The 13,580-nt window shown below is 43.9% G+C and overlaps 1 protein-coding gene across 2 annotated transcripts; it reads left to right on the top strand.

Annotated features, from left to right (window-relative positions):
- The first annotated feature begins 1,240 nt into the window (after positions 1 to 1,240).
- Positions 1,241 to 11,885, top strand: LOC129098687 (ras-related protein Rab-37-like). Of its 2 annotated transcripts, XM_054607769.1 has the most exons (10): positions 1,241 to 1,361; positions 1,495 to 1,731; positions 2,588 to 2,698; positions 4,668 to 4,709; positions 5,831 to 5,897; positions 6,087 to 6,139; positions 6,559 to 6,624; positions 7,339 to 7,392; positions 7,473 to 7,549; positions 9,545 to 11,885. In XM_054607769.1, the coding sequence occupies exons 2-10, from the start codon at positions 1,621 to 1,623 to the stop codon at positions 9,648 to 9,650; spliced, it is 687 nt and encodes a 228-aa protein (XP_054463744.1). In that variant the 5' UTR covers positions 1,241 to 1,361; positions 1,495 to 1,620; the 3' UTR covers positions 9,651 to 11,885. The 2 variants fall into 2 exon arrangements, with proteins under 2 accessions (XP_054463744.1, XP_054463745.1); XM_054607770.1 differs by lacking the exon at positions 1,241 to 1,361 and having other exon boundaries at positions 1,480 to 1,731.
- Positions 11,886 to 13,580: the final 1,695 nt, after the last annotated feature.

Raw genomic sequence — 13,580 nt, 5'->3', positions numbered from 1 at the left:
TTAACAAGGTCTGTGCGCCATTTTACGCACCAAGAGCAGTCTGTCTGTATCTGTAGGAGACTGTACATCAAGTGTATTTACACTAACAGATCCCAGGCCAGCCTCTGTCCTCCTCCTCCCCAGGTCTCTGCTCTCCTCCTCCCCAGGTATCTGCTGCCCTCCTCCCCAGGTCTCTGCTCTCCTCCTCCCCAGGTATCTGCTCTCCTCCTCCCCCCCAGGTATCTCTCTCCTCCTCCCCAGGTCTCTGCTCTCCTCTCCTCCCCAGGTCTCTGCTCTCCTCCTCCCCAGGTCTCTGCTCTCCCCCCAGGTCTGCTGCTCTCCTCCCCAGGTATCTGCTCTCCTCCTCCCCAGGTCTCTGCTCTCCTCCCCAGGTATCTGCTCTCCTCCTCCCCAGGTATCTGCTCTCCTCCCCAGGTCTCTGCTCTCCTCCCCAGGTATCTGCTCTCCTCCCCAGGTATCTGCTCTCCTCCTCCCCAGGTCTCTGCTCTCCTCCTCCCCAGGTATCTGCTCTCCTCCTCCCTGCTCTCCTCCCCAGGTCTCTGCTCTCCTCCCCAGGTCTCTGCTCTCCTCCTCCCCAGGTCTCTGCTCTCCTCCCCCAGGTCCCCAGGTAGGTCTGCTCTCCTCCTCCCCAGGTATCTGCTCTCCTCCCCAGGTATCTGCTCTCCTCCTCCCCAGGTATCTGCTCTCCTCCTCCCCAGGTATCTGCTCTCCTCCTCCCCAGGTATCTGCTCTCCTCCCCAGGTATCTGCTCTCCTCCTCCCCAGGTATCTGCTCTCCTCCTCCCCAGGTCTCTGCTCTCCTCCTCCCCAGGTCTCTGCTCTCCTCCTCCCCAGGTCTCCTCCTCCCCAGGTCTCTGCTCTCCTCCCCCCCTCCCCAGGTATCTGCTCTCCTCCCCAGGTATCTGCTCTCCTCCCCAGGTATCTGCTCTCCCTCCTCCCCAGGTCTCTGCTCTCCTCCCCAGGTATCTGCTCTCCCCCAGGTCCTGCTCCCTCCTCCAGGTATCTGGTCTCTGCTCTCCCCCCAGGTCTCTGCTCTCCTCCTCCCCAGGTCTCTGCTCTCCTCCCCAGGTCTCTGCTCTCCTCCCCAGGTATCTGCTCTCCTCCCCAGGTCTCTGCTCTCCTCCCTGACCTGCTCCATCACCGAGCACCACCTGTGGCGCATGAGTCAGCCGTCTGCGCGCCTGACCTCCGCATCTGTTTATTGGGGACAGTGTCAGCCTGAGACACAGACCGATGCTTCCTCTCATGAGAGTAACACCAGAGTCCTCACACGATCAGTTCCATGCACAATGCAGAGGAATCTCTCCTGTTTTGCTCTCCTGACTGCTGGATGAAGACGCACTGATTTTGGGTATTTTTTGGGTATTTTTTGGGTATGTTTTGGGTAAGTTTGGACAGCCTCGCTTGCGTCTTTCCACAAAGCGACATCAAGGTTTGATTCTCTTCATCCTCTTCTTCCTCCTCTGGTGGTGATCATTTCTGTGGCCACATGCAGTAATGCTCTCGGAGGAGCTGGAGGCTGGAGGAGCTCGGCACTGAGCAGCTCGCAGCTCACAGACGCGTCTTTTCTTGGACACATCTCCGGAGACAAGGCTTCTCTCAGCCTCTTCCTGGCATTGCCATGTCCTCAAGAAAGACCTCGTTGACGGACAAGCAGGCTAAAAACGGGACGTCCAAATATGTGCTGGAGAGATGCGCTTCTGTTAATGAGTATTATGATATTGCGTTCAAGGTGTGTATTTGCGTTTGGGTTGTTTGGTGTGTTGTTTGTGGGGATAACAGGTGTCTGGATGTGCTGGAGGTTTGACCTGCATGCATGTTAAACCATCCACATGTGTTATATTGCTTTATTGTTCCATGCATCATGTGCATACTGAGGGAAACCTTTAACTATCAGTTGATTAGTGTGTCTGTCTTTATGCATTTCCTCCTTCACTGACACCAAGTCACCGACCTGGTGTTTGATTAGTCTCTAAATCTCTCTGGAGGTTGCTTTGTCCGCCCTTACTGTTAAGCAAATGTTTGCAGAGGGTGTACTTGTTGCTCCCTCCAATTAAATATTTATAAAAGCTGAGGCACACCAGTAACTGTTTAATAAAGACCCTCGGACAAAAGGCAAAGTTTAATTCAAGTTTAATTGTTCTGTAATCTATGTTGTATGCGGCTATGAGTCACTGTGAACACTGGGCTGGATGGATTGTATAATTACACATCCTGTTTGTTTGTAATTATATCGATCAGTTTTGGATGCACGCTGAAACATGAAGAGTTGAGAATACAGAGTTGGCTCAGACATCTTGAGTCCTCTCTCCAGAGTGTCACATGTTGTTGGCAGCTAGTTTCATTTTTACAACGGAAATCTTGCCAAAAACCAAAGACATTGCACAACACCATCATCTGACTCAAACATCATAATCCCCGTTGTGAAACACCTCTTCTTGCTTAGTTGGAAACATATTTGCCTCAGCTGTCATTTCCTCCTCAGAGGTGCTTTGTAATTGTTTATTCACCATCATGTACAAGCTGTCAGTCATGTTTTATTTTTAACCTTTTGTTCTTCTTCTCTGGTTTGGGGTTTTGCTCTTTAGGTGATGCTGCTGGGAGACTCGTCCGTGGGGAAGACGTGCCTCTTGGTGCGCTTTAAAGACGGGGCGTTTCTGGGAGGCAACTTTATAGCCACCGTTGGAATAGACTTTAGGGTGAGAGAGAGAGAGAGAGAGAGACGCACAGAATGTCTCACTAAAATGTTTATTATTTCTGCGTTTATGTCATTTGCTTGTTGCTATCATGAGGTAACATTTAGCATCTGAAAAACAACCCAATGATATTTTTAAGGCAACAAGAGATCCACTTGTCAGAGTCACTGCGGCCCAATTATCACCTTATTTCCTCGCAGAACACTCTGCGCTGATGGCACCAAATGTACGAATCCTCTCGCCAATCAGTCAAGTTCACAGACCACTTGTGCTGCTAAGGCTCTGCGGACGGCTTCGTAACCGTCTTGGCAGATGCCTGCCCACGTCTCTGTCTCCTGGAAAGATTGGCTGCAGCTCCACTCGGTCCTGGAGGAGTCGCGCTGCTGGCAGACGAGCTGCTGCCTCATCACATATGCACACACACACACACAAACACACACACACACACACACACACACACACACACACACACGCACACGCACAAGCACGCACAGGCAGCGACAGTTGCTGAGTTTTCTGCAGATTTCTACTGAACATCTCACTCTGCAGAGATGAACATGCAAATAAGCGGTGTGGAGTGAGTGTTTCGACCCCCAGCTCCCCTCAGATCAAGGCAAAACACTCACACTAATGGCAGGTCAAGGAGGGGTGGTTTGAGGAGGAAGCTGAGTTGCATTAGACGGAGTGATGTGCTGTGTTCTTTGGTGGTGGTGTAGACGTTATAGAGCGTAATGGATGTCAGGCTAGAGCTATATGGACCATGTCTGTTCAGAAGCATCAACATTTCATCTTGCGACTACTGAAGCAAAAGCAACAAGTACTGCGGCCTGTGGCCATTCATAAAATGCTTTACAAAGGGAACTGACACTGGTTTACGCTGTAAAAAGACCTGGTGGATTCAGTGTCACACTATTCATTCACAAGATTGTCTCTTAATGAAGGCACCCTCTCGTTTTATGGCTTGTGTTTGTGAAAAGGGGCGAAGCTGCTTAGAAACAGAGTGATGTGAGAGGAGCCGTTGAGTCAATATGCTGAGGTCGTCCTCCGTGCATGGATAGGCAGGCAGGCAGGCTGTTGTGGCAGCTTGGAACATGGCCGGTCTATTTTCGGCATGCTTCCTTGTAGCAGTTACTCAGCATGCAGGCTCCTCTCACGTCATAATTGAGAGGGGGAAAAATGGAAACCCATGGCAACTAATGCAGGGGTAGAAACCATGTCCATTCTGCCAAGGCAGAGGATTCAGCAGGTGGCAGCTCTGGCTCTGCACACGTAGCAGAGGTTTCTTCTGCATTTCTTCTGGTTGAATTTTTGCGTGCGTTCACAGGAAAGGAGGGAGCTTGTTGTGGCGACACGTCTGACACGCAGTGATGAAGTGATTGAGGAAGTGCTGCACAACATGTTTTTAGTTGAACTTCCTCCCTCTGTGTTTGGCGGTTGAAATGCGGTGGTGACCTGGCTTGTTGCTGTAGCAGGTCATGTTAACATAACCCCCCACACACATGAAACAGAGCATGGAACCTGTGTTTTGTATTTGCATGTTGGAGCACAGCTTTAAATAGTACTGCATGTCATCTTCACCATTATTGTTAACAACATTTAGCTGTTTTCTTTAGCGTGGCGTCTAAACTATTTTAAGCCGATCTTTTCTTCTTTGGAAATCAGAGGGCACCCCTACGGGGCTGCAGGAAATTAACGGGGGAGTCAGTAGTTGCTGCCAGTCGTCTTTTCTCACTGTTGTGTAATTAAGTCTAATCCCAGGACCTTGTTGATGTGTGGGTGTTGCAAATTACTTTCTTTGCCAGCATTCAAAGCTACTTTTAGTTGTCTTGTTTCTGTAACTGCACGCTGAGTGTATTGGCGTTTATTCTGCCGAGATGTTCGTCATGTATTTCTGTGCCGTTTTCACAGCACTGCAGTCTTTAAAGCACATGGTGGGCTGTCAGTCTCTCACGGCTCCTCTCATTGTTTGCAGAATAAAGTGGTGGATGTCGACAACCTGAAAGTCAAACTCCAGGTGAGAACATGGACCTTTTTTTCTCGAGACCTGTGTCTGCATTTTAGCTCAACCATCTGGAAGCTATTGACCTAAATAAAGACTCATCTGGTAGATTAAGTAGCATCAAAAATAATCTGTACACTAATTTACAAATATTTGTTGACCTAAATATGCTTTACACTCCCTTGGATGAGCTTGTCTGGTGTTGCTAATCCAATCAAAGTCAATAATAATGTATTCGGCTATGACTCTGCCGTGCTCTGTTCCAGCAGCAGGCTGTTAATATTAAGGCCCAAACCCGTCTATCATCATAACCTGTTCATTCAACACTGAGTGGGAGACGCCACAAATTACATTCTTCTGCCAACTCGAGTAAATCATTAGATTTTCTTTTCTTACATGGGCCATGAACATGATGAAATCTTGTTATTCATTTCAAAATAGACTACCACTATGAGTATAAATCTGTACGATAGAGATGAAGCTGAGGTGAGAGCACAGTTCTCAGTCTGACTGGATGAACACTGTGGCAGATTGATTGATTTAATATCCTCATGTTATGTATTTTTAAACCAATTATTATTAGATAGGACCTAAAAACTGCACTCTGCCTTTGGACATCTGGAAGGAATTTGGGGGAAAACATAGTAACAGCAAATGTGTTCTTTCAGCTTTTCATTACTTTCATATAATATATTAATTTAATTAAATACATTTAAATATGGGATTCAAAGCATAACCACACAAAATCGTGAACTCCACTAGAGTCAAAAGCTGCATTGGCAGTTAGTCAGGGTGACCATATTTTCTAAAAAAACCCAAAGTGGGACCCTTCGTTAAACCCCACACTCATGCACAACCACATGTATGTGCTTATGCAGGCAAAGTCGATATTTTCATCGGAATGGGGGCCAATTATTTCATTGCTTAGCACAAATGCAGATCGCGTCTTTTATCACCAAAGACAGCAGACAAATATAGACTAAATATACGGTCACAGCTTTTTGACCTTGTGGGTCGGCATAATGCTGTGTTTCTGCTGCAGTCGTTGTCTGTGGAGGATTTGCAGTGAAGGATTGTTCAGGATGTTTCAGTTTTCCCACGTTAGCTGTTGTGTAATTATGTGGTTTGTTACGCAGATCTGGGATACAGCTGGCCAAGAGAGATTCCGCAGTGTAACACACGCCTACTACAGAGATGCCCAGGGTAACCTTTGCTTTTTATATTGCACTTCCTCGTGCTCTTGTGTGTGTTGTTGTGTGGGAACGGGTGGTGTAGGTTCGGGTGAAACCTGGCTGAGATGTGCACTTTTTTTTATTAGTGAACATAGAAAGTGTGTGTAGGTGTTGATGTGTGCGTTGCATAACAATACAGGTGTTCTGTTTCCTTTTACAGCGTTACTCCTGCTTTACGATACCACCAGCAAGATCTCGTTTGACAATATCAGGGTAAGACTATCAAATTACTTTTCCCTCCCACTCTCTCTCTCTCTCTCTCTCTTTCTTCTCTCTCTCTCTCTTCATTTTCACTTCCTCGACCCTCTCAAGCTGAACGCTTCACTCTGTCTGTTTACATGCAAAAGACTGTGAGGACCTGCAGCCTTTTTCTCACGGCCCTCTTTGGAAATGACATGATGTTATCGCTCGCTTCGCTACACAGTCCCCAGTTTCAGTAATGAAAAGCAATAAAAGTGTTCAAGGATAAGAGTGAGTCAGTCTCACCAGGATTGATCAGAGGATTGTAATGATACACAGCTCAGTACGAGAGTGAAAATGCAGATTTCAAGTGGTGGTATTTGTTTTGTTTATCGACCAATCCCTCCTTCTCCCCTCTCTCCTGAATCTGTCTGTCTTTTATACTTTCAAAGGCCTGGCTGACTGAAATACACGAGTATGCCCAGAAGGATGTGGTCATCATGTTGCTCGGCAACAAGGTGAGCAAAGTTTCCTATTTTTGTGTTACATAAAACAGATCAGGAGGATAACTGGTCTCTTAGCACGGTTTTAATGCACTCTTATCACACTCAGACAGACGTGAGGACGCCTCTACCGAGCAGCACATGTGCAGATACAAAGTGTCACTTGACATTTACTAAGTGAAACCCGGTCTTAATTGTGTTTGTGCGTCTTCATTGACTTATGCTTTGAAATAAAGTTGGTCCATTTACAGAATCATCCACATCGACACACTCAATCCCCCAATGTTATTTCATCATTGTGACTGCGAAGGATAACGATCAAAACCAGCCACAAAAATGACTAATCACCAGCCTCAAGCAACCATTTCCTCCACAATGCTGCTGGTGATGAGTCTGCAGTCATGTTATTTCTAAACTCCCTCTGGTGGCTCAGGGAGGACTCACCCTTCTCCGGGTCAGAGATGTCACACAGCAGCAGCTCAGATGATTTGCTGTGAGAGCAGCAGGACTGCCGGCATCAGTCTGTGGGAGTGCTGCTCTCCTGCTAGAGGTGGAGCTTCTGACATCTCATCAGTCTGAAGGAGCTCTGGCTCTGCAGCCGGCGGCAGATAAGAGGATGTGGCGGTCTGACCCGACGGTGCATCACTGTAGCTAATGGCAGGGGGGAATCTCTGACCCCTTCACCTCCGCTATGATGACTTGTTTTCTCTCCCCTGCTCATACTTACAGGCAGACATGGCTGAGAGGGCGGTGAAGACGGAGGACGGAGAGAAGCTGGCGAAGGTAATGTATGACGGCGCTATGTGGTCATGTTCTCAATAACAGACACTCCACTTGCTCCTCTAATGTTTTTTCCATCGTAGGAATATGGCGTACCATTTATGGAGACCAGTGCGAAGACGGGAGTCAACGTGGAGCTGGCCTTTCTCGCTATAGCAAAGTAAGTCTTAAAGCTGCACTGATGAATATTTAATACCAGAAGTGGATGAATTTTTTTATGTCTAATGTGAAGGATGTAGCTCAGAGAATAATCAGCTGACTCTGCAGCTCTACAAAGCATTTCTTTAAGCTCTTAGATTTGGTTTTTCAGCCCAAATTGTTACTATTTTGATTCACTCTCACTGCCCATTCAGAATCTTTTCCAGCAGCAGTTTACCAATTAAATCCTTATAAAACCAGCTGTAAGATAACTGCCCAGCACGGCAAACCGTCAAAGTTGGTGACCAGCTGCTGAAAGGATGTGGAGCATTTAGCCGTTAAAGAGATGGATATTTCACTCAAAACAGAGCTCAAAGAGAGTGAATACTGGACTTATATTCAACAGGTTGCCAGAGACACGCAACTGTTTACTAACAAGTTAAAGTAATAAGGTGATATGTGAAATCTGATATGTCAGCTTTGTATTCATAGCTTGTTGCGCTACCCTTAATTGGCAAAAAATTATGTTTACTGGACCAGTGTTTAGGATTTAGTGACATCTAATGGTGAAACTGCAGACTGCAACAAACCAAAAACCCTCCATCACCCCCAAAGACTGTATATAAGAGGTGGACATAGCCACCGTGACGTCACCCATTGGTTTGCGGACTGCGATTTTTAGGTCTTAAGTTTGGCATGTTGGACGTCGCCATCTTGTTTTTTTGCAACCAGAAGTGAGAGGATGGAGCTAAGACATTTTTAGGTGACCAAAATGTTATAATTAATAAACTGTAAATAAATTGTGAAAGGGTCAAAGTTGTAAGATGAAAACATGGAGACTCTCAGACATGACATCGCCGTGGTAGCGACCTGTCAATCACAAGGTAGCCCCGCCCTAAAGCACACCCTGCTTTATGGTGTATTTTACTCTAAATGGGACCATAAGTTACTGCATGTAGCTCGGTAATAGTATATAATGCAAACAGGAAGAAATCCCTGAAGAATGGGGGTCTTTTTATTTTCAGAGACATGATTAGTTAATCTGTGTAGTGTTTGTATTCTGAGCTCTAAATCAAAGCAGTTTTTGTTCATGTTTTGATTACAAGATGCTGGAAAGAAGCAACAGTAAGCAGACTTTTCCACATTAATGAGAGAAAAACGACTGGATAAAGATAATAAACAGCAAAAAAAAGAAAGAGAGAAAGAAAACAGAATACCCTTGGGGATCATACAGAGGAGTTATTTGCATTTTCTCATTTCCAGAGTCAAGTGATCTCCAAAACTAATATTTAACACTTCACCGGGTTTGTCTAGTCCTGAGAAAATTAATGTTTCTACAACAGAAACCGTCTCTTTCTCTACTTGTATTAGTAAAAGCCAAAACAAATTAGAATTTATTCCCAGTTTAGTTTGGGTCATGCTTCTTGAGTGTAGTAAACACTGAGGTTCCACATAAAGGGTTTGTATTTTAATCCGCTTCACGCATTCAGCCGATACCTTTCTGCTGAGTTCACTCTGATCGTCTCCTCTGAGTATTTTTATACTTTCCTTTTACGTAATGCTCACAATCCTCCCTCTGATTCCTGCAACTAATCTGCACACTGTTTGTTTTTTTAGCTAATTTCTTGTTTGTTCCTGTTGACTCGTTATAGTGGGATTGTGCATGTTCTCTGTTTCATTTCTGCTTTTGAATGACTTTCTTGTGCTCAAACCTTTCTTATGTGAAGTGTGAAAAGGATTGTTATTTAGTCTAAAAATGACTTGTGCAGCGTGTTCCCAGGGCTAGAAAGTCATCTGAATGAGTTCCTAACTTCATGTGTATTTTAAATTGAAGTTAGATTAAATCATTCATGCTGGAGGCATTTTTGATTAAAACTCAGTACAGATAGATTTTCTCTCCCTCGCTAGCTTGCTCTTCCTTTCTCATTTTCTTGATTTGCTCACCCTGTATGTGCTCCATCCCACACATCCACCCCCTCTGTATCCAACGTCCTGTCTCTCTCTCTCTCTCCATCAGGGAGCTGAGGCACAGAGCGACACAGCAGCAGAATGAGCCCAAGTTCCAGATTCACGACTACATCGAGTCTCAGAAGCACAAGTCTGGCTGCTGTGGCCACATGTAGCTGATCCTGATCACCAGGCAGTGAGAGACACAGAGAGAAATAAAGAAAGAGAGGGAGGGAGTGGGAACGAGGTAAAAAAAAAAGTTCAGCTCTCTTACGAAAAGCCGGTCCCTGCACCAAGCCTGAGGAGCAGACGACCTCGTCTCCACCGCTTGAATGAAAAGAGAATCTGGATCGGCCGCCATCCCTTATCTGAAATGTGAATTTAAATGTCAATGCGTAGAAATGTTTGTGGTCTTTGTGGTGACAGTTGTTTCAAACTACGAGTCAGGAGTTGCAATCTCAAAATGCAATCTCCATGTGCAGGGACAAACAGAAAGCATGCCCGTGATCGCTGCAACCTAAAAGAAATCTTGCTTTCGGATGAAAAATATGGCGCCGTTGTGATTTGTGCTGATCTGAAGAGTGTTTTATTTTGGGGAAGGAGGCGTCCCGGTCAGACGCATCGCATTAAAGGTTAACTACACCCTCAAATCTGGCTCGAAAATATCTAAATATAACAATTAACAGCACAATTTTTTGTTGTGTTTACTGCCACAGAGGGGGAATAGATCACAAGAGACAAAGCGCAATGAAGTCCCGCCCACACCGGAGGGTAAAACAATTCATCGCTCTCCATTGATTTCGTGTCGTATGAAAAGTATTCAACTTGTGTTATAGTGGAATGTGCGAATCAGAAAGCCATGCAGTATTATGTTTGCTAGTGCCTTAGCTAATAACTTGCTAACACATAGCTAACATTAGCTCGCTAACAGCTAACTTGTCCCATTTCATCATCATTTGAGATATCAACTGCAACTAAAGTAATCATTTTACTGCTGAAATGATCGGCTAGCTACTTTAATTGAGTTACCTTTCCAGCCTTTGGTTGCATGTTGTGGCGCTGATTGTTTCCCTCTCTGGCGGGTTTGGGTTTGACAGTATGACTCGTTGCGCTCTGTGTCTTTACATTTCCTCATGGTTGGGAAGGAGCCAGAGAATTCGGCTGAACCAAACTTCCTAAACCAAGCAGACAGATTCAGAAAGCTCTCAATTATGTTTTGAAGGAAACAGATTTTCTTTCAGGCCCAACGGTCAAAGTTTCAAACTGTTTCAAACATGAGATTATTGATTAAAACAAAACAAAAAAAGGCATCAAAACTCCTTAGTTAGGTTTGTAAAAATACATAATGGTTTGGCTCAAAACGACTATAATATTGAACCAAAATACGTCAAAAGTAAACGTAATCCACTGCAAAATATATTTAGCTGGAAACCTTTTTTATAATGCAGTTTCATTGTATGGGAAGTTACATTTTACGAGACAGGGCAGTAACATTTAATGCCAACAAGAATCTTTGTGAATATGCGTACAGCAAATGAAGAATAATTTAAATATGTAGTTCAGCTGACTTAATGTTTGTAATTAAACTTTTAGGTTGCTGTTAAACTGAGCATCAGTAACATCATTTCATCCAAAATGAGCTCAGCTTTGTTTTCGGTCCAGCTGCAGCAGCAAAACACTGAAAGCGAAGTTCGTCACTGATCTCAGAACTGTCACCTTTTTCATCCTGCAGTTTGCAGTTTTATATAAACCATCAATAGGACTGTTGGTGTGGTTTTAAACATTTTTGCCCTGCAGCTCTTAGTTTGTCTCCATCCCTGTTTTACCGGCTGTGAACTGAACCCCTCTTGGCCTTACAGTCTTCATCATCATCATCATCATCATCATTCTTTGATAACTCAGCGTGTTTGAGAAGTGGACTTCAGTCTCACAGTCTGATTGTAGCTAAATGATCCTGTCTGTTCACATCTGTACTGCTGTTAGGTAGAATAAAGCCAACTTTTTGAGGCAGCTCGCCCACTGTGTGTGTCTGTACATTTGATTCAGGGCCAGTGAAACTTCATTCAGAGTACTGTACATGTGAATGTGCTGGAGGATCGTCCCACTGCTGGCTTCACACAAAGAGATAATTATTTTCACGCCTTTGGTTAGAGATTCCTCAGTATGCTATTCTCCTTTTACCATTCACACACACACACACACACACACACACACACACACACACACACACACACACACACACACACACACACAGATGCAGACAGATGCACAAACAGTGTTGTGTCTCCTTTAACGATGGATGTTGTCGTCTAGACTTGTCACTCATTTCTTTGAACAATGCTCATTATGAATGTTTGATTGTCGAACTTGCTCGATGTCACATTTTTCCCTCTTCTGAGGCGTTACGGTGATCACAAAGTGCCATGAAAAAGTGCTTTGTTATCATATTATATATATATATATATAAAAAAAAACGTATATTTGGTAATGTATGTGGTGTTGTTTTATTGAAGTCAGTCTCGTCTGTTTGTCTTGTGTGTGTGTGTGTGTGTGTGTGTGTGTGTGTGTGTGTGTGTGTGTGTGTGTGTGTGTGTGTGTGTGTGTGTGTGTGTGTGTGTGTGTGTGTGTGTGTGTGTGTGTGTGTGTGTGTGTGTGTTGGGCGTCACAGGATGTGCTGAGGTTAATGAGCCACTGTGTGGCAGCAGCTGTCCTCATTATTCTCCAGCATGTTGCACTTTAAAAACAAGTCATTTATCAATTAGACGGTGGATGTGGAGTGGATTCTGTATTTTAGAAAATGTCATTTTAAGGCTACGTTGTTTTTGAAAGGATGCTCAACATCTGGATGATGATGTTTTTGTTAATACTGTGGCTGCATATATGTCAGGTGAATTTAGTGGACGTTATATATATAAATATATATATATGGAGCAAATGTATATGGATGTTCCCCCAGGATATGTGGAGCAAATTCATAACTAACTGTACTGGTCTGTACACCTGACTTCAGCTCTCCCACTCACATCTATGAGTCACTCCGTGGAGTCAGACACATTAAGGAGCCTCAACAATTTCTATCCTTTACTGTGAAGAAGAAAAGAAATCTGAATTATCTGGACAACTTGCCATCAACTTAACTAACGGCTTCCCTTAAACACGCTGCAGCTATCAGTGCTTTGAATTCCCAGGTTGGAGAGTGCTGAGAGATGCTGTCTCCGTCCTCTTATCAGCTCAGGAAGTGCTCTCAGCTGAAAAGCCAAATCCTCCCCGAGGTTTTTACTTCAGGAGCAAATAGTCACTCATATCTCTGAAGAACCAGAGGGGCTCTGGGTTGACTGTGGAGTTTACAAATGATGCTGATCATTTATTCATAATGTGTGCATATTGATCATAATAAGGCCTATCATAAGGCCATATATAAAAGGAGCTTACATATTATTTCCTGCAGCTGACACCTCTTTATAACTACAATTGTATACTATATTTAAAACAATATTACTGAGATTAAATCTCTTTTACACAACACAGGGAAAAATGACACAATTAAAAGTTTTCTAAGGGAAGGTCTCAACATAATCAGTGAATAACTCTGACATTGTTATCTATGTACCTCTGGCAAAACACATATTAATAGATGGATGGATACTTTATTATTCCTGGAGGAAATTCCCTATAATTTCTGCTATTTAGGGCTTTTAATAAATAAATAAATACATTATGTATCAGATATGCAACGGTGCTAAATGTTAACACTATGTGATACACAGAAAGGCAGCATGCAAGTGTGCATAATGGTTCTGAGTAAAGGACTAATAAAGGATTATCTTATTTTATCTTATCTTATCTTAAACAAAAATGAGGATGTATTCAGAGCAGTAAGTACAACACATGTATAATATGAAAAGTGCTGCTCACTGAGGGAATATAAGGCAAAATGTGGGGAAGAAAACTAAAATGCAATTTAAAGAAAACTATATGAAACAATTAAAAGTAAAACTATGAGAAAGAATGTGAATCAATAAAGTTTCTAACACAAAATAAATAGAGGGATCTCTTTAATCCAAACACTATCTGGTCCTCTGATCACCATCTTCATTTCCCTGGTT

The sequence above is a fragment of the Anoplopoma fimbria genome, chromosome 11 (genome assembly GCF_027596085.1).
Source record: "Anoplopoma fimbria isolate UVic2021 breed Golden Eagle Sablefish chromosome 11, Afim_UVic_2022, whole genome shotgun sequence".
In the NCBI taxonomy this organism is placed as follows: Eukaryota; Metazoa; Chordata; class Actinopteri; order Perciformes; family Anoplopomatidae; genus Anoplopoma; species Anoplopoma fimbria.
The sequence above is the reverse complement of the archived record's forward strand: the minus strand, read 5'-3'. Positions and strand labels throughout refer to the sequence as shown.

Bases quoted from the DNA above. Each gene is read 5' to 3' on its own strand.
- LOC129098687 (XM_054607769.1), top strand. From the start codon at position 1,621: ATGTCCTCAAGAAAGACCTCGTTGACGGACAAGCAGGCTAAAAACGGG. The intron at 2,699-4,667 runs GTGAGAGAGAGA...CATTGTTTGCAG, and splicing joins CCGTTGGAATAGACTTTAGG to AATAAAGTGGTGGATGTCGA. The intron at 4,710-5,830 runs GTGAGAACATGG...TTTGTTACGCAG, and splicing joins ACCTGAAAGTCAAACTCCAG to ATCTGGGATACAGCTGGCCA.